This window comes from Solea solea, chromosome 1, assembly GCF_958295425.1.
Source record: "Solea solea chromosome 1, fSolSol10.1, whole genome shotgun sequence".
Classification (NCBI taxonomy): domain Eukaryota; kingdom Metazoa; phylum Chordata; class Actinopteri; order Pleuronectiformes; family Soleidae; genus Solea; species Solea solea.
Window position 1 is genome coordinate 5,774,907 of NC_081134.1, and position 19,910 is coordinate 5,794,816.

General features: G+C 42.4%; 1 protein-coding gene across 4 annotated transcripts; it reads left to right on the plus strand.

Moving 5' to 3' along the window:
• Positions 1-859: 859 nt before the first annotated feature.
• Positions 860-18,717, plus strand: chd8 (chromodomain helicase DNA binding protein 8). 4 transcript variants are annotated; one of them, XM_058626394.1, is made up of 40 exons: positions 860-1,016; positions 2,299-3,086; positions 3,189-3,395; positions 3,566-3,859; positions 5,038-5,151; positions 5,281-5,780; positions 5,889-6,000; positions 6,449-6,655; positions 6,831-6,899; positions 6,996-7,051; positions 7,150-7,267; positions 7,375-7,458; positions 7,580-7,717; positions 8,089-8,210; positions 8,412-8,655; positions 8,735-8,911; positions 9,074-9,217; positions 9,343-9,441; positions 9,725-9,884; positions 10,428-10,638; positions 10,777-10,972; positions 11,168-11,338; positions 11,661-11,951; positions 12,335-12,555; positions 12,645-12,847; positions 12,978-13,134; positions 13,226-13,315; positions 13,404-13,507; positions 13,629-13,752; positions 13,974-14,046; positions 14,160-14,431; positions 14,569-14,795; positions 14,999-15,661; positions 16,036-16,139; positions 16,291-16,512; positions 16,672-16,764; positions 16,860-16,973; positions 17,077-17,178; positions 17,268-17,372; positions 17,792-18,717. In XM_058626394.1, exons 2-40 carry the CDS (start codon positions 2,391-2,393, stop codon positions 18,161-18,163), a joined length of 7,656 nt encoding a protein of 2,551 aa, XP_058482377.1. In that variant the 5' UTR covers positions 860-1,016; positions 2,299-2,390; the 3' UTR covers positions 18,164-18,717. The 4 variants fall into 4 exon arrangements, with proteins under 4 accessions (XP_058482377.1, XP_058482374.1, XP_058482375.1 ...); XM_058626391.1 differs by having other exon boundaries at positions 2,299-3,395; XM_058626392.1 differs by having other exon boundaries at positions 2,299-3,395; positions 16,039-16,139.
• Positions 18,718-19,910: the final 1,193 nt, after the last annotated feature.

Below are 19,910 nucleotides of genomic sequence, written 5' to 3' on the forward strand. Positions count from 1 at the left end.
CACAATTGCTCAATCCTAATTCCTCCTCACAGTACATTTTGTATCAGATTACTTTTCATGCTTATTTACAGTACATGTCATATATATTAAGACTTTTACTTAAGTAATATTATAAAAAGTGACTCCAACTTCTACCAAAGTTATTTTCTGGTAAAATACTTGTACTTTTACTCAAGTATCCCTATTAGGTACTTTATACAAGAATGGTAATATTAACCAACATCAAACCTGAGCACAGGGCACATTATATTTTTAACGGAAATTAAAATGAAAATCTTCCAACTGGAACAAGTGATGATAACCATGTTTCAGCCTGTGAGCACTAGAGGACGCCAATCCCCCAATTACAATCATTCATGAGCAATTATCTCACTGGTATCAATAAAAAAGCAGTTATGAAATGTTTAAAAATGGATAATAACTGACATAAATGTATCTATTTGCCCACGGGATGAAGATATGTGTCTCAATAGAGTCGTTGATGAATATTGTGTGATATTTCCATTCATTTATTGCTGTGGACTGATTCATGTGCTGTGGCCAGTGTAATAAAAACGGTGGGAAAACTGACGGTGTTCCATTCACGGATAGGCCTGGCGGACTGTACACAGCATTAACCGCTGGCTATGATAGAGACACCGTGTGTTTTTCTTCTGTCAGCTCATACGGACCTCCGCTTTCTAAAACGAGCGTCCACAACGGAAAAAAACGGCAATGTTGAAGATCCCTAAGTCAAATGAGCCCAGCTAGGCCGCATTTACTGCTTTCTCAGCCAAACTACGTCTCTCGTCCCACCTCCTCGAGGCCGTACCTGTGAGTGATAGCTGCTACCGCCAATGAGATCGGGATATGCTGCCGGTTCAGAGGGGAAGCGACCAATCACCGTTTAATAGCATCGGAGGGGCACGCTTTCTACGCTTTCTCTGGCAGGAATGTTAGTTCCTGCTCTTCCCTGGCCGTTTCCTGTAATCGTACAGTGTTGTGAGACGGAGAAAGCCATGTGTGTCGATGCAAAGGTAAATTTAGCACCCCGATTTTTAACTGGGAGACTCGGGGGAGTGGATATGGGGGTTATTTTCAGGCGTATTTGCCGAAAATTAGACGCAGACTACCCGAAACAGCATCGCGGCCTAAGCCGTGTCTGAACGTTGACGGGCAATGGTTATTGTGGCACGTTGCTTTGGTTTGGTCCGGTTTGTTGATAAGGAGTCCGGTAGACGGAATGGTCGGTAGTAAATGACAGAGAAGCGAACTAACGGCTCCAGACACAATATAAACCGTGTATATGAGCCCCAATGTGGTTTCCATGCCACGGGCGCTTTAGTATTTCGCACATCTTGGTCGCGGTACAAGCTAATGCTAACAGACGGTTTTGTGAGAAAGACTGCAATACGACCTGAGAGGAGAGCATCTCTCCTCTCCAGCATCACTTCCCTCCTCGTCCCACTTTACTATAAACTGTTTATATTCACTGGATAGTTAAGCTTTTCCATATCGACCGATTCTGCCTACTTTTTTATCTTACGTTTCACCAAATACTAACATTGGAGCTCTTTTATGTGGACGCGGTCACAAATTAGATGTGAAATTGGTAAACGATATATATTTTTTGATCCAGTAGTGGTTTCTACTTCCCTGGGCGTTATATATCATTTATATTTTATTTAAAAAACGTATAGTGTGATGGTGCTTTTAACTCTTAGTCTTTCGCAGCTTTGAAAAATGTCAATGCAATGTGTGTTTATAAAAATCATATACTTAGACACTAGTTTAAGTCCATGTCTAAGCAAAACTATGTTACATATAGGTGTGAATGTGAAAACATTCACCCAGAAAGAAATTCAGCTTAATGATTTTGTGTTGTTGATATTCAACAGATGAACATAGACCACAGCCAAGTCCGCTCACTGTGTCAAAGCTTACACTTGCTTTTCTTGCAGAGTTACATTTGTTTTGAAAAATAGAACATAGTCTGAATTTTCATCTCTGTCCAGATCTCTAGCAAAATCTAATTATCATTTTGTTTTTTTATTTGGCTAGAGTTTACGTCCCAAGAAAATGTTAACCAGACTCTTTTACTTTTAAATTATGCAGCTAACAGACAAATTGACATGGACAAAAACATCGTAAAGAAAAAAAAAATATCTAAAGAGGAAACAAGGATCTGATCTTACCAGATTAGCTTTTAGCCACAGACTGCTTCTTTCTCAACCTCAGTTCTTTGATGTTGAGTAGTTAGTGTAGCATTTGTCAAAGTTATGAAAATGTTCTTCATTAGTGTGTTTCCACTTCTTCCAGCTGTTCATTTAAATCAAGAAAAGGACGACGATAAGGTTCCATCTCGGAGTCTTTTAAACATTGTGCCCGTCTCCCTGTGTGGAGTGGGCAAGATGGCAGATCCCATCATGGACCTTTTTGAGGACACTCCTCTGTTTAACCTGGATGCCCTGCCAGATGACTCCTTCTCTCAAGTCTCTTCAGACCCTGTGGAGGAGGCTCTTAAGCTGGCGTTGGGCCAAGTGGACCCACCGACTGAGCCGGAGTCCACTCCTGAACTCATGGTCAATGCTGGCCTCAGTGTTCCTGTAGCAGCCCCCTCCATCTCAGACCCTGCCCCTGTTCAATTACCTATACAGCAGTCAGTGCCCGTGGCAACTGCACAGACTGTTTCTATAGCTGCAGCTCCCATTATGAACCCTGCCCCTGCTGATACTGTACCTCAAATCCAGGCCCAGACCAACATACCCATTGCCAGCAACACCACTGCGGTGTCCAGCAGCACCATCCTGCTTAGCTCACCTCTGACTGTTTCCTCCTCCCCAGCCACCACTACTGCCACAACAACGCAGCTCACACAGATAACTCACCAGCTAACTCACCAGCTTACTCCCCAGCAGTTAGCTGCCATTGCACAGCAGGCTGGTGGTAAAATTGTTATTCTCAAAGGGCCGCAGGGTCAAGCCCAGGTGCTGCAGACTGTATCCGGAGCCACAACCCAGACGAGTGGAAAGGTGATCCGTGTGTTGTCGGGTGGTCCTCTCAAACCTGGCATGTCCATATTGCAGGGGGGTACTGTCTTGAATCAGGCAAGTCCAGGACAAGCTCAAGTAAAGGGTGGAGGGGTACAGAGATTGCTACAATCTCCCAATGGTCCAGTGAAACAGTTGCTGCTTACTTCCATGCCACAGCAGACGCAAGGACAGATTCAGGTGCAGATTCCAGCCCAAGCACAGATGGTTCACGGCCAGACTCAAGTCCAAGTTCAGCCGCAGGCCCAGGCCACACAAATCCAGGTACAGGCCCAGGGCCAAGCTGCACAGATCCAAGGCCAGACAACTCAAATCCAGGTCCAGGCTCAGACCCAGGTGCAGCTCCAGCCAGCCATGCAGGCCCATGTAAGAACCACCTCTTCTTCCACCATAGACCACTAGATATCACCACCTAGTATTACAGCAGGTGATGCTGGGTGGTTTTCAGGGTTGTAGCTAAGATTCACAAACTGAATATGTAGGTCTGTATTTGTATAACTTTAATGATGAGTCTCATTCCTTGTATGTGACTCTAGGGTGCTGAAGGAAAACGGATAACCCTGGTTCTCCAGCAGCCCTCTCAGTCTGGCTCTGCTGCCTCAGTGGGTCAGGCTGTTTCAGCCCAGCAGCAGGTCACAGGGGGTCAACAGCAGCAGACACCGACTAGACTGGTGTTGGGTCAGCTCCCTGGAGGCAAACTGGTGCTCCAGGGAAGCCAGCTGGCTGCACTAACCCAGGCTCGGGCTGCAGGTCAGGCCGGAGGGCAGCCCAAAGTCCTCACAATTCAGCTACAGGTGCAGCAGCAGCCCAACCAACAAGGAGGAGTCAAGGTGAGGAATACATTTTTTAGAGTTTGATGGTACCATCAGATTAGGGTTGGACAATTATTCAATAACGGCACATAATGGTTATATTATTTGACACTGATGTTTTTCCTATATTGTGTAAACACCGTTTGAGACAACAGATGATCGGTGAAAACTGTTGTCTTCTGTCTGTATAGAATTTTAAAACCACGGTTGACCCTAACCCTACAACATTTTTTGTGACCTTTCACTCAGGAGTAGAGCTACTCGCCATGATTATTGATATGGATTGATTTGACACTTTTTCGCAGTATCACCCAGCCCTACGCCATATGTTTTCAGTCCATCTTACATGTATATATTTCTTATCGCTCTAGTTTTTTCTGGTCTTTTGTGACTAAGTACCCCTGAGATCCTGACTCTTTCTTGTTTTAAGGTGTTGTGGTGTCTTAAGAATTAGTGCAAACTTCCAGTTCATCTCCATTTATACAGATGGAGTCAGTCAGTTTTGTTTTTAGTAATTTTTTCCCCCCAAATTGATTCAGTGTTGCAATATACCTGTGTATTTTTGTTATAAGCCAACGTTTCAACCATTTTCCAATTTTCACAAAAATTGCTGTTTTCTAAAATCTGATCCCCTGTGATATGTTGTCGTTTAGTAAAATGCCTGCAGCTAAAACAAACTCTCTGATACTAGTGTTATTGGGGAATTATGTATTTAATATCACATTTTCTGGTCCTCTTGACACGACGTTTACAGTTTCAGATTAAAAACATTAGCACCCTGGCATTGCATTTCTACCAGTATAATCGCATTCATTTAATTTGACACGTTCTACTGAATAGTAAATCATAACTATCACTGAGTTGAATCAGTCTACATCTAGGGTGGGTTTCTGTTGAGTGCACTGTTGTTGTTTACTGTCATGGCTGTATTGGCACTAACATCTAAGCACCTTCGTTGCATTTTGTGAAATGCACTAGTTTGCTGCTTTAGCCAGTGCTAGTGATTAAAAGGTCAATTTTGAATTTAATCTCTGTGTGATCACAACAGAAGGAAAATTAGCACAAAAGTTAAGCAAAGCATCTATCAGAGGTGCCTTTTATCAACTTCAAGTGTGAAATTAATATTAATTTTTCTGTGTGATTATTTTCAAAGGAATCATTGACTTGACCAGTCTTTTTTTTATTCACTCTCACAGTACCAGCTGATTTCAGGAGCAGGAAATGCTGGTAACCCACAGGTGTTGCAGATCTCACAGGGCCAAGGAGGACAACGAGTTGCAGTGCCAATCAAAATGCTTCTTCAGCCACAGGTACACCTCATACTGCTTTGCATTCTTGTTTTCTAATATTACACAGAAAACATCAAAGCTTAAGTTTTTGTACAAAAAAGAAAACAGACAAGCTGAAACTGTAAAATATGCCCGTTGTCTTTGATACAGACAACCGTGGTATCTTCAGCTGGTGGCACGGTCTCTGTGGTGAAGGTAATAAACACATCTGCAGCAGGCCCCTCCACCACCACCACCACTTCGTCCCAGGCCATTCGCATCACCAAGGCCCCAGGCGAGCCTGCCTCAGTTCGACGAGTAGAAATCTTGTGCAAGCAGGAGAAGGCCAACCGTATTGTGGCTGAGGCTATAGCCCGGGCCAAGGCACGTGGTGAGAAGAACCTACCCAGAGTCCTGAATCAGGATGAGCTTCCATCAACCCAGACCTCTCCCGAGATAGGGGGCACCATAACTGTGGTGTCTGCTCCTAAGAAAAAGAACAGTGGCGGAAGCAAGAAGAAAAGTCCTGTTGCTGGTGGAGCAACACCCAAACCTGTAGGAGGAGCTGATAAAAAGAGCAAAGTGAAGACACCGGGAGGAACATCTGGAGTGGCTGGAGGAACAGTAACACCTGGGACAGGAAGCAAGAGCAAAAGCAAAACTAAGACAAAGTAAGTGATGTGTTTGCAGTTAGCAGGTGTTGGAATGACTTAAACCTAACTTATTTTAGTTTGAAAAAGTATCATCATAGAAAATGTTATTTTATCCTTTACCTGCAGCACTATTACTCTAGTGGGAGCAAAGAAAAGGAAGAGAAATGCTTCCTCGGACCATTCTGATGGGGAGTTGAGTCCGGCCTCACCTGCTACACTGGAAGATGACATGATTATGGTACACGCACTCTCACGCATGTCCACAATTTTGAAATAAAAAGCACAATTTGGTCAACTTAAATGACAATTTGTTTGCAATTTACTCCAACTATTATCACACAAAGAATGAAGAATTTGTTGTATATTAAAGCAACAAACCTGAATCCAGTTATCTTTGAGCAAACTTTGGCATTGCTATACACACTTTATCTTTATTGGAAAATACATTGAACTAACATTTGAAAAGATAAAAGTTAGACTTAAGATCCTCTTGCTGACACTGTTTGTAGATCATTTTGAAGTGGAAAAACTACTATGAAGAATAAGAAGAACACATCCATTTGAAACAAGTTGTTGTGTGAAGCCATGAATGTGTCTATTTGTTACTTGATATTTTGGGAGAAAATAACACCTAGCACATAGTTGAACCCCAAAAATCTTGACGCACGCCTCTCTTTTCTGGCCAGAAGAGGCGCTCCAATCGTGTGGTGAAGAGGAAGAAGTACACAGAGGACCTGGATATCAAAATAACAGATGATGAGGATGAGCAGGAAGATGTAGATGTTACTACGACTGCAGCAGCTGTCGCCTCCATCAGTGGCAGCACAGCAGCACAGCTTAAACAGGAAATGGAGCTGGACGGTGATGGGCAGCCCACCATGCAGTTCTTTGTGGTGAGTGTAGAACTATTGTTTATTGTAATAGTTATTTCCTCTCGGGAAAATTTGAAAGAAAACTACTGCATAAAAGTTGTATATTATCTGAAAGTTTATGTGAGCTGTGTGTTTGCAGTGTAATTTTTGTATATTATAAATTTAAATCTTATGTGTCACTTCAAATTAATTCCAGGAAAATCCAAGTGAAGAAGATGCTGCGATTGTGGACAAAGTTCTTTCCATGAGGTTAACCAAAAAAGAAGTATGTTTTATACATTTAAAGTTTTGCTCTAAGCTTGTTAAAATCCTGCGTTCATATTGTAAATAATATCCTAATTACCTGGTCTTCTCTTTTTAGGTGTGCCCAGGCCAGTACACCACTGTTGAAGAATTCTTTGTGAAATACAAGAACTAGTAAGTTTAATTTTCTCATTAAATAACTTGACATTTGTGCTTGACCAGTTTTGTTTCTTGAATGTTGAAAACTGGACTTCCTGTTTTGTTTTTTCCAGTTCGTATTTACACTGTGAATGGGCCAGCATGCAACAGTTGGAGAAGGATAAGAGGATCCACCAGAAGATCAAGAGATTCAAGACTAAACACGCACAAATGAGACACATCTTCCAAGAGGTGAGAGAGGGACACATGCTAAAACCTCCTATTTTGTAGTTCAACTGCTTGGATTACACATTTTATTTTTTGCTGCTATTGTCTTTAATTGTGTGGGTTCTTTTAAGGAGGAGGAGCCTTTTAATCCTGACTATATTGAAGCAGACAGGATCCTAGATGTGTCCCATAGTGTGGACAAAGACAACGGAGAGGTGAGAGAATAAGAAATCGCTGAATAAAAGAGAGTTCTCCCTAAGTCATGTCTTTGAACTATAAAATATGACTTTTTCATGAAGTTTAATTTTTAAATACTTCCTCTTCTTTCCCCTATAGCCTGTTATCTACTACCTGGTGAAGTGGTGCTCCCTGCCTTATGAAGATGCCACTTGGGAGCTGAAGGAAGATGTAGACGAGGGCAAGGTTGAGGAGTTCGGCAAACTCCAAAACCGACAACCTCGTCTGAAGAAAATGGTGCGTCAGCAGCAGTTTTTATTTCTAACCACCTATTTGTTTGCACATTTTGAATTTCCTACTCATGAAAAGCAAAAAAATTAAAGAAAAATGATATATAATAATTTACCTCAAAATTCAATTAATTCAATTATTAATATTACAAAATTCCGTGTTATACCTCTTTGGCACATAAATAACACATGCGGGCACATTATAATGAATTCTCTTCAGTCTTATTTATGTAGAGCAGTGGTTCCCAGATTTTTCACAGTCCCCTACCCCTTCAGACATTTGCCCTTCAGCCATGTACCCCCTAAGTCTGCCTGTAAGCTTGATGATCTTGTCGTGCCTGATATTTATTTAATTTCCTTTACCTTCCCTCTCGTCAGGCTCGGCCTCCTGCTAGTTCGTGGAAGAAACTGGAAGAGACTAGAGAGTACAAGAATGGGAACATACTCAGAGAGTACCAACTGGAAGGAGTCAACTGGCTGCTCTTCAACTGGTACAACAGGTATTTATCACACACAGTCACTTTTTCACACTGCAATGTTACTGGGTGTGGTGCTTTCATTTAAGAAGTATCAGTAGAAATGACTGATGTAGTTGAGCACAACCTAAAGGAACAACATGAAAAATGTTTAATCTGTATTTTGTACCCTTAAGATGATTGTTAATTGATCCTCAGCATTCATATTTCTTTCTCATCTCTCAGGCAGAATTGTATCCTGGCAGACGAGATGGGTCTGGGCAAGACTATCCAGTCCATTGCACTGCTGTCTGAGGTGTATAATGTTGGAATCCAAGGCCCCTTCCTTGTTATTGCTCCACTCTCCACCATCACTAACTGGGAGAGAGAGTTCTCCACATGGACCAACATGAACGCCATCGTCTACCATGGGAGCTTGGCCAGCCGTCAGATGATCCAGCAGTATGAGATGTACAGCAAGGACGACAAGGTAGCATCATTGATGACTGTTGTTGTCTTTTGACTTTACTGATGTCACATGTTTCTAATGAAAATGATTCTGCCCATAGGATCATTTGATTCCTGGTGCATACAAGTTTGATGCCCTCATCACAACCTTTGAGATGGTGTTGTCCGACTGTCCTGAGCTGAGGGAAATCTCGTGGCGTTGTGTCATCATTGATGAGGCTCATCGCCTCAAGAATCGCAACTGCAAGCTTTTGGACAGCTTGAAGATGATGGATCAGGTGAGAGGACCCCAGCTAATGCTTCATGACTGTTACCACTCGTCAGATGTGTGGAGAAGAACAGGAGCTCTGCTGCTCTAGCAGCCTTATTACTGGTCCTCCTCCACTACCCCGCTTCCCTTAATCTCTACCTTTTTCCCTGTGTCCTGTTTTTTCTCACAGGAACACAAAGTGTTATTGACCGGCACTCCTCTTCAGAACACTGTGGAGGAACTCTTCAGTTTACTCCATTTCCTGGAGCCAGCTCAGTTCCCCTCTGAGACAGAGTTCCTCAGAGACTTTGGAGACCTGAAAACAGAAGAACAGGTATGAAATACACTCATGTTGACAGATATCCTGAGAGTCATTGGGTGTTAAAACATTATATTTCCTAATATTTAATTGTTATTGTTCAGCTGTCATTGAGCCAGTGCTTTGTTTTGGTCTTTTAGGTTCAGAAGCTACAGGCCATCTTGAAACCTATGATGTTAAGAAGGCTAAAGGAGGATGTTGAGAAGAACTTAGCACCCAAACAGGAGACCATCATTGAGGTACTTACTTTGAAATTGTCATTTCCTTTATGCACTCATTTGTTTGTGTTTTATTGACATCAATAACAACTGATGTGAAATCAAGTAACAGTTTGTGACGAGTTATTTAAAAAACAAACAAACATTGAGCCTTGTGAATGAAATGAAAACACAAGATGCAAAGAGAAAAACCTGCTATGGTCCACAGAGCTCTTAACAGAACTTGTTGAAAATGATTAAAACAACAATTGTACTACATGTACGTTTGCTATTGAATTTTTGAAAACTGAAACTTTCCCCCCAGGTTGAGTTGACTGATGTCCAGAAGAAGTATTATCGAGCCATCTTGGAACGAAACTTCAGTTTCCTCAGTTTAGGGGCAACCAGTAACAGCAATGTCCCTAACCTGCTCAACACTATGATGGAGCTACGCAAGTGCTGCAACCACCCCTACCTCATCAATGGTATTGTTTTGTAGATGGTGTTCAAAGTTTTACATTTATCCTCTTTGCTGTAGTTAGTGTGATATACAGCATTCTACATACATCTACATATTTTTGTTTCTGTTTCGTTTTATTACCCTTTCCACTAACTAATAAGAAGTTTGCCGTTCCACTCAAAATAAGTTGACAGCTACTATTTATTAGTGCTATTTCATTAGGCTAAGAAAATAGTACTGCAGAAAATGCAATTGACTCTTTTCAACATATTTCCTGCAGAAAATAAAGCTCCATTGTCACATTGTGTGGAATTGCATTGACTAGATAATATTTTGTAATGTTTGACTTTGTAAAGTGACTGAGGGAAAAGTTGTTGCAGAGTAATAATTCAAATGTTGCGCACGTTTGTTCATTTAATCTTGACTTTGAACATTTGCTTCCACCCCCAGAGAGCTAATAAATTTAGAGGAAAGGTTTAAACAATACATTTACAGATATTTTGTAAATTCAGCACATTGAGCAATATCTTAAATTCTCTCTCTCTGTCTCTGTCTTTCTGTCTTCTAGGTGCAGAGGAGAAGATAGTAGCCGAGCTGCGGCAGGTTTACGACCCCATGGCCTCGGACTTCCATTTGCAGGCCCTGATTCGCTCAGCAGGCAAGCTGGTGCTGCTAGACAAGCTGCTGCCTCGCCTAAAGGCTGGTGGCCACAAAGTGCTGATCTTCTCTCAGATGGTGCGCTGCTTAGACATTTTGGAGGACTACCTCATCAACAAAAGGTATGAGAGTCGTGGTTGCTTTTTTATGTGAATGATCAATGATATTCATTCTAGTTTATACATGTGATTGGAGGCAATATTTATTCATATTATGCATCGATATGTTCATGTTGCTATTTCTTTTTTTTCTTTTCACAGATACCTTTATGAGCGTATTGATGGCAGAGTGCGTGGAAACCTGCGCCAGGCTGCCATCGACCGCTTTAGTAAACCTGACTCAGACCGCTTCGTCTTCCTGCTGTGTACCCGAGCTGGCGGTTTGGGTATTAACCTCACTGCTGCTGACACCTGTGTTATATTTGACTCTGACTGGAACCCTCAAAATGACCTGCAGGTACAAGACTGTGCTATTTACAAAGTAACAGTTTCGTTAGACCTCAAGAACTACAAATTACTTGAGAGATGCATGCAATTTTTGATTAATTGATTTCTTTATTATGAATCAATCAATGAAAGTTTTTTACTCTTCACTTATCACATTCAATCCACAGCTCCCCTGACCCTTCTGGTTTTTTTTCTCCTGCTCCAGGCCCAAGCAAGGTGTCATCGTATCGGTCAATCGAAGGCAGTTAAAGTCTACCGCCTGATTACCAGGAACTCCTATGAGAGGGAGATGCTGGATAAAGCAAGTCTGAAGCTTGGGCTGGACCGTGCCGTCCTGCAGAGCATGAGTGGCAACAAGGAGAGTAACGTCAATGGGGTGAGAAAACTACTAGTCATTAACCAAAACCAGGCTATTTTTTAGGTCCGTCTCAATTCATGGTATCTTTTTGAGTATTTTGTTATATGATTTAAAGCTGGCATTCAGAGCTCAAAGTATCCTATTATCCTTTGCTCTGCAGCAGTCCAGCTGTTGACAATAGCACACCTACAGGTGCATTTTTACAATTTAAAAAAAAAAAAAGAAGAAAAAAGCAAATTAAGCTCAAGCTAACACATAGTGGATGAAAAATCTATACTGTCCCCGTTCCAGCTCTTAACAGTGTCATATATTGTATGATTGTCCATGTAATCCTCATTAGATCCAGCAGTTCTCTAAGAAGGAGATAGAGGACCTCCTGAGAAAAGGAGCGTATGCCGCCATCATGGATGAGAATGATGAGGGCAGTCGCTTTTGTGAGGAGGATATTGATCAGATCCTTCAGCGAAGAGCCACCACCATTACCATTGAGAGTGAGGGCAAGGGCTCCACCTTCTCCAAGGCCAGCTTTGTCGCCTCCGAAAACCGCAATGACATCGCCCTGGACGACCCTGAATTTTGGGAGAAGTGGGCAAAGAAGGCCGACATAGATATGGACACCATCAACCGCAAGGTAAAGAATAAAAAAAAATAAAAACAGTGTGATCCATGTGTTTGATATGTAGTGAGTCAAACATGTCACTTGGAGCAGGCTTTGCTACATTCCTGATGAGAGGAGATGTTTCAGAGCTGATTGTAATGAACAACTCATGCATTTTTATTGCCTTGTTTTGGTTTGGTAATTTTAAATGAATATAAATTCCATTGTGATATGAAATAAAACTTTTCAGGAATAAAAAGACAAAACACAATGCAGTAGGCTTGCTTCCTTTGTGGCCCGGTTTGGCCCAGACCAGGGCCTGGTAGAATTGGAAATTCCTTATCGAGTTGTATTCATGTTGATGAGCTTGAATATCTAAATGTTAATTCCTGTTGGATTACTTTTCCCTCCCACAGAACACCCTTGTGATAGACACTCCCAGAGTACGCAAGCAGACTCGACAATTTTCCAGTTTACGAGGCGAGGGTGGAGACCTGTCTGATTTGGAAAGCGATGATGAGTATCCACCTGCCAATTCCAGACAGTCTCGTTCTTCCCGGCGCGCTGACCGCCATAGTGGAGGAGGATACGGCCGCACAGACTGCTTCCGGGTCGAGAAACACCTTCTTGTCTATGGGTAAATAAACAATAGCTTTCAGTATAAAAGTGTTACTCTTAACTCCCATCCCGTGTTTTCACCTTATTTCGTATTTTGTTCTTGTGCAGTTGGGGACGTTGGAGAGACATCCTGTCACATGCTAGATGTAAGCGACGTTTGAGTGAGCGGGATGTTGAGACGATCTGCCGTGTCATCCTGGTCTTTTGTCTGCTTCACTACCGCGGAGATGAGAACATCAAGAGCTTCATCTGGGAGCTCATCACTCCGCCGGAGAATGGGTGTGGACCAACAACTCTACTCAACCACTCTGGTAAGAGGCTGCACACAGAATATTCAAAACATTTCTGAGGCTATGAGTGTGTTTGTCGTTGAAAACTGTTTCAAATTAAAAGCTGTGTTTAAATACCTCCTTTAATATTCATCTTCTTTCTACCACCAAGGACTGTCTATCCCCGTACCAAGAGGCAGGAAGGGTAAAAGGGTAAAGGCCCAGAGCACATTTGATGTTCAGAAAGTGGAGTGGATCCGAAAGTACAACCCTGACACTCTTCTTCTGGATGAGAGCTACCGCAAACATCTCAAGCACCAGTGCAACAAGTCAGTAAAGCTGAGCCAGCTGTTAATGTATTCATGTGTTTGCCTTCTCATCTATGTTCAAACATTAAAACGTCTCACCTCTTTGCTGCAGGGTATTGCTCAGGGTGCGTATGCTCTACTACCTGAAGCAGGAAGTGATTGGCGAACATGCCGACACCGTTCTGAAAGGAGCTGTCATAAGGTATATAATGCATTCCTTTACACATTGAATATACTTTACCTCCTTAATATAAGACTCAAATTCAGTAAAATATTGATGCTTTTTCCAGGGAGCTTGATATCTGGATGCCTGAGATGGAGCAACAGGAAGTGCCAGCAGGATGGTGGGATTCTGAGGCAGACCGCTCACTGCTCTCTGGTGTATTCAAACATGGTACATTCTCTCTATATAGTCTAATTTAGTCATTTCTGATTTATGGCAAAATTTCCAGTTTGCTTGTCTCCACTTTTTGCTTTGGGTTTGTTTTAGTTTTCAACTGTATCCCTGTTTCCAGGTTATGAAATGTACACCACCATGCGTGCTGATCCCTGCCTCTGCTTCCTGGAGAGAGCTGGTCGACCTGATGACAAGGCCATCGATGCCGAGCAGCACACTGGTGACACTGAGATGGGGGACGAGTGAGTGGCGCCTACTTCAGATTATTCTGGTTTCCCTTTGTATTTATGTACTAAATATATTTATAGCAAACGCTACAGTCACAATAGTTTTGTGATTTTTTATTTTTTTTTATTTTGTGAAAGTGGAAACTTTCTCTTTTGTCATATCTGGAGGAAATGTGCAATATTTTGGACAGTATGCTTCTTCAATGACCTGTGATTGTCTGTTTTGTGTTGTGCAGTGCTGACTATGATAAATACTCAGAGGACCCAGAGTTCAAACCGGCCTCAAGGCACAAAGATCTTTTCGAGGAGGTACGAGTCCAAGTCACATCCTAAACATTTGTGTCTGCACTTGTGTCTTTGCATCTTTGCAGCGGAGCTTAAAAAATGAAGTATGTGTCATTAATTGCCAGTCTGTTCTCCAGACTGACTCGATGAACGTGGATGATGAGATTTCTGTTGAGGAAAGGTCGGGGCCATTGATCACAGAAAACTTCCTGAGCCTGAGTGGTGCGAGCAACTGGCCCTCAAGCTCATCACTCACGGCAAGGTTACGCCGGCTTATCACGGCTTTCCAACGCAGCTACAGACAGGAGCAGCTGAAGATTGAAGCTGAGGCAAAGGGCGACCGCAGGCGCAGGCGGTGTGAACAAGCCAGTAAACTGAAGGAGATTGCACGGCAGGAGCGCCAGCAGAGGTACACGTACATCTTTGTAAAAATGTATGGCATGCAGATTGTGTCAAAGAGATTATTGCTTCAGAATCTTTCCTCAATTTTATCAGATGTTAATGCTCTCAGACCGACCCATCTCATTCCTGTTGTTCTCCACCTAGATGGACACGTAGAGAGGAGTGTGACTTCTACCGTGTGGTATCGACCTTTGGTGTGGTGAAGTTGAAAAAGGAACCAGATTTTCCTGAGGCCGGAGACCTTGAATTTGACTGGATTCGCTTTCGCACCTTTGCTCGCCTGGATAAAAAAACTGACGAGAGTCTCAGCCGATACTTCCGCTCTTTTGTTGCCATGTGTCGGAGGGTTTGCCACCTCCCAGGCAGAGACGGTAACTACAGTATTTGAAATAATTATTTTATTCAGGCTCCACATTTGTCCACAGTTCAACACCCTGCAGACAGAGACCACATTTTCTAAATATCCATGTGATTTACTGTACTATACTACAGACTAATTTACATTTTGGTTAAATTAGAACATGTTGCGTGTCTAAGCTTTTGTGTTTTAACCTTTAATTCTCATCCAAATCAGATTCTGCAGAGAATTCCCAGACTGTGGCCCCCATCACTGAGGAGCGTGCTTCCCGTACCCTTTACCGTATTAGCCTTTTGCGTCGCCTGCGTGAGCGAGTCCTGCCCCACCCCTCCCTGGAGGAGCGACTAACCCTGGCCCTGCCGAACTCCGAGCTGCCCAGTTGGTGGAATATACCAGACCACGATCGTGAGCTGATGCTTGGTGCTGATCTGCATGGTGTCAGCCGCACTGAGCTTTCCATATTAGCAGACCCACAGTTCACCTTCAATCAGGCTAGGGAAGAGTTCATCCAGAACCAGCAGGCCCCCCCCTCTCCTCCCCCTCCACCGCAACCACTTTCCATCATACCCCTCATCCAGCCCAAGACTGAAGATGACCTTCCCGATGTAAAGGAGGAGGTAGCTGATGACGAGGCCCGGTTGCTAGGTGCTGAACTCTTGGCTGACCTGCAGAGCACACCTTTAAGTCACCATGATGGAAAAGTACAAGGCCAAGGCTGGAACTTCAAAAAGAGCAGGGGGAGGGGAGGAAGAACGGAAGGAGGAACAAAGGGAGAGAGAGGATCGGATTCAGATTCTGATTCTGATTCAGGCTCCTCGTCATCAGAGCAATCAGGGAGCAGCGACGAAAGCGGGGAGAGTGAGGAAGAGGGAGAAAAGGGTAAGCTGATGAGTGAAGGAAAAATGTTACTGTGGCCTACTACAGCAATCCTGTTCAAAGGAGCTGCACTTACACCTGGTGTTACACTGTGTTTATGCACATACATGGTTATACAACTGTCCCATTTGTTTTGGGTTTTTTTGGGGGGGGGGGGGGGGGGTTTATAAACATTGGTCCATTTGGTTAATTTCTATTAGCAACAGGTGAGGACGTGCACACAGAGTCACAGCATTGGAGAATCGTCGAGTCTTAACATGTTTTTTGTACTCATATCATAGTCATTTTATGACTTAATATCTTATGTGATGTGCCTTTAAATGCCACATGGATGAAACCATGGAGTTGATGATTTTTATTTTTTTTCCCCTTTTTAGCAGCCAAGGTGTGTGATATGGATGAAGATAATAGTTTACTCTCCATTACTGCGTCTCAGGATGGTATTCCACCTCCTGATCCTATCAGAGTTGAGTGGCCCAAGGTAATTCATTTCCAGTTTGATTTACAGAGTACATTATGTACGTTTAAACATAATACAAATGTTTTTCTAGAGGAGATGAGCCATATTGTTTTTTGCTTCTTTATTTTTAACTGATCGTGACTTATACATAAGCCTTTCTCTTCTGTTCCAGGACCGTGTATTGATCAACAGACTGGACACCTTGTGTACACTGGTGCTGACTGGTCAGTGGCCCTCAGGGCGGCGGTATGTGCCTGAGGCTCAGCTCAACCCGAGCTCAGACCTGATGGGAGATGAGATGGCCTTCACAAGGCTGATCCGTAAACCCAGCAGCATGACTGCTGGCCCGGGGGCTGAAGGAGAAGATGGAGAGTTCACAGTCAAACTCCTTAAGGTGAGAAAGGATGAAATAATATTCAAATTGGAGGCAAAGTCAGTTAATTAAATTAAAAAAAAAAGTCTTTTTCTATAGTTGATCAGATTATCTGTTTGAATCTAAGAGGTATTGGACAAATTTACAAGATGTGTGTGTGTGTGTGTTTTATTCTGCCAGGAGGAGGGGCTGAAGCTGACGTTCTCTAAGCAGGCTCTGATGCCCAATGGGTCAGGAGAGAGCAGCAACCGCAAAAAACGCAAGGACCAAGAGGTACATGTGTCAGGGTTTACCTGTATTCCTGCAGAACATGGATGGAGTTAGATGTTTTTGTATTTTTTTTAATCACTACTTTGTGTTTGTCTCAGCTGTCAGACCCAGAGGGTCTCCTTGATCCACTAGAGCGCACTCCTCGACGGAGGGACCCCCCCACGTGGCTGAAAGAGAACCCAGATTATGAGGTGGAGGGAGACATGCTGGAGGTGTGTTCAGTTAATCTGCATCATCTGTTATGAAATAGTACAAAATTCATCAAATTACATTTCATAGTTTATGGAGACCTTGCTCACATGTTTGTTTCTTCAGCTTCTTGTAAACAGGAGCAAAAGGAAGAGGAGGAGGAGGGCAAATAAAGTTCTAACTGGTAGCGAGAAGGTTAAAGTCATCAACATGAGGACAGGGAAGAAGGTGAGACACGACTGGTGCAACACACTCAGCATTTACTGTACTCATTGACCGCCTTCTCGCATTCTAACAAACATTTTTGTTCTGTGAAGGTCGGCGCTGCTTTCTGTCCAATGCTGCAAGATCTGAGGGAGTATCTCGAGGAGAATCCTGATAACGCCGTAGCGCCTGATTGGTCTGACACAGTTCGCAGTTCTGTATGTAATCAAAGTCATTCATTGTTACTATTTAAAAAAAAAAAAATACAAAAAACTATTTTAGGTCCGAGTTGTTTTCTCACTGATTGCTTATTCAGTAAGTAAATAAAAAACATGTAAGACAGTTGAGTTGCTTACACTCTTGACAATTTTATAGAACCTTTCACTGTTGAACTCGTCACAATTTTAGTGTTTAGTTTAGAACACGTCTCCTCATGTAAACCTGATGTGTAAACTTTTAGAAAAGAATGGTTTTGTGATCCCTCTTTTATCCCTCTATATCTTTTAAGATATATAGATGCACTTTATTGAAGATGACGGAACTGTGGTTTCCACAGTGTCAGAGATGGAAGAGAACTGGAAACACTTTCCACTCCTTTAAGTTTGTTTCTTCATTGTATATTTGTTTAATGTTTCAGGGTTTTCTGCCTGAGACCCACTTCCACCGACTGCTGACTGACCACTCGGAAATCCCTAAGAAAAGCAGACGCCGCCATCATCATCACCACCATCACCACCACCATCACCACACTCCAGAGCCTGTTCCTGAAGACCCCAACCTGGACGGAGTTGAAGAGGAGACTCTGGTCTCAGATGGAGCCTACATGATGGATGAGGAGGACCTGGAGACCTCTCATCACTTTCTCACCAGTCCAGACTTTGATGTTAAAATGATGGGTGGTGACAGCATTTCCCATGGTGACTATGACAGCTCGGATCAAGAAGCATTATTGGACGATGTCATCATAGCACAGAAGGACTCTGACTCCTCATCAAGCTCAGAGGATTGACTGAACCCCACTCTTTAAACTCATCTGACTTAGTCTCTTCACAACATTGAATCATGTTATTTCTCATTTATTTTTTTACCACATTATGTTTATTTGTTGGTTGCTACTTTTATTCATTTATTTTATATAGGACTGTTTTTTCATGAACGATGCAGGTTTGCACCCAATTCATTTTCTTTTTTTTAAATCACTGAGAATTGTGTTGTCTATTTCAATCGACCCTCCAGCAAAATGGCAAAAAAGCTGAGCTATCTTTTCTCATGACTCGATATTCTCCTCCTATTCCTCGAAAACCTGTGAATTACCATCACATTCCCAGCCGTGACCAAAAGGGGACATCTACTGTACAGAAAACCCTTTTATTAGCTAAGAACCTCAATGCTGGTCCTCCAGCGCTACATGAAACTGGACTTGTGTACTGAGCAGAGCCTGGATCCAGACCCCTCCCCCCCAAAACCTCATCTGGTCACATCCTCTGCATCCAGGCGAGTCTGAACTGAAAGGGGATCCAGTGTGTGGATGTACTGTTATCGTTTTCACTCTGTGGGTGGGGTGGGGTGGGGGTTGAGCTGGGGGTAGGGGAGGGCGGGTTGGCGTATTAGTTACTGAATCAGTGCTAGGAGGATGGGTGTAATGTACAATGTAGAGCTGGTCAGTTATGTACAATGGTGCAGATACGACCGCAATGAGTTACTATTCTTGTTTTATGATCTGACTGTATCTGTGATATGAATAACAGCAATCTAAAGTGAAAAGTTTGTGTGTATTTTTACAGATTTCACCAAACACAGGCAACAATTAAGTTTTTGGTTTGTACACACGGTCAATTCATGTCCATAATTAAACCATGATGAATAATACAGCAGATGATCACACGCAAGTCTGGATTTCTGCCATTTTTTTTACATTAATTACAGTAACACTGAGACACATGATGTTCCCTGATAAGACTGGACAGGAACTGTGTGTCAAGATTATTTAGAACTGGATTAGCCTTTCACATACCCACTATTCTCTCTAGTTCATCACCTGGCTGAATCATGGTTGCCTTATTACTACACAATTCTCAAAACTAAATACATATTTATTTGTTGTAACTTATACTGTTAGGCAGTATCTATGTAATATTCTAGAGTGTTAAAACTGAAGATGAAGGTTTTACTTGAGCAACGTGTATGTGGCAATTTCAGAATACATTAAGAACACCACATTGGAGAGCAGCTAAATATAATTTTATAGCTTGGGACACGTTTTCACTTGATAGGATAGACCATGATTTTAATGTGTACATCAAAATAGTATTTGGATGTCCTGCAGCATGAAAAGCTAAACTCAACAAAGTCCTAAATGTGACTAATACAGTATGGAATTTGAGGTGCAATTAATATGGTTTAATTGGAGAAGCAGCAGATTTCACTCATATGTTAACGTTACTCGTTAACGTAAAAAAGCTGATCCATCATAAATAAATAATGTTTGCTAATAGCATTTCAACACATTCATATTAAATGGATGACAGTGAACACGGAATAATTGTTGCTATTTAATAAATGGTAATTCTTAACATTTCTGGATCAGTTTATTTTTTTTATTATTTCTGGATCAGTATCCCTCCATCGTTTATCACATACTAACGTCATCGAGTGGGCGGGGACAGTGTGAGGCAGTGCTGCCTTCACGGCCTTCTGTTTGCTGGGCGATTTCATTTGCAGAAACAACATATTAAGCCAACAACATAGATTTTAAA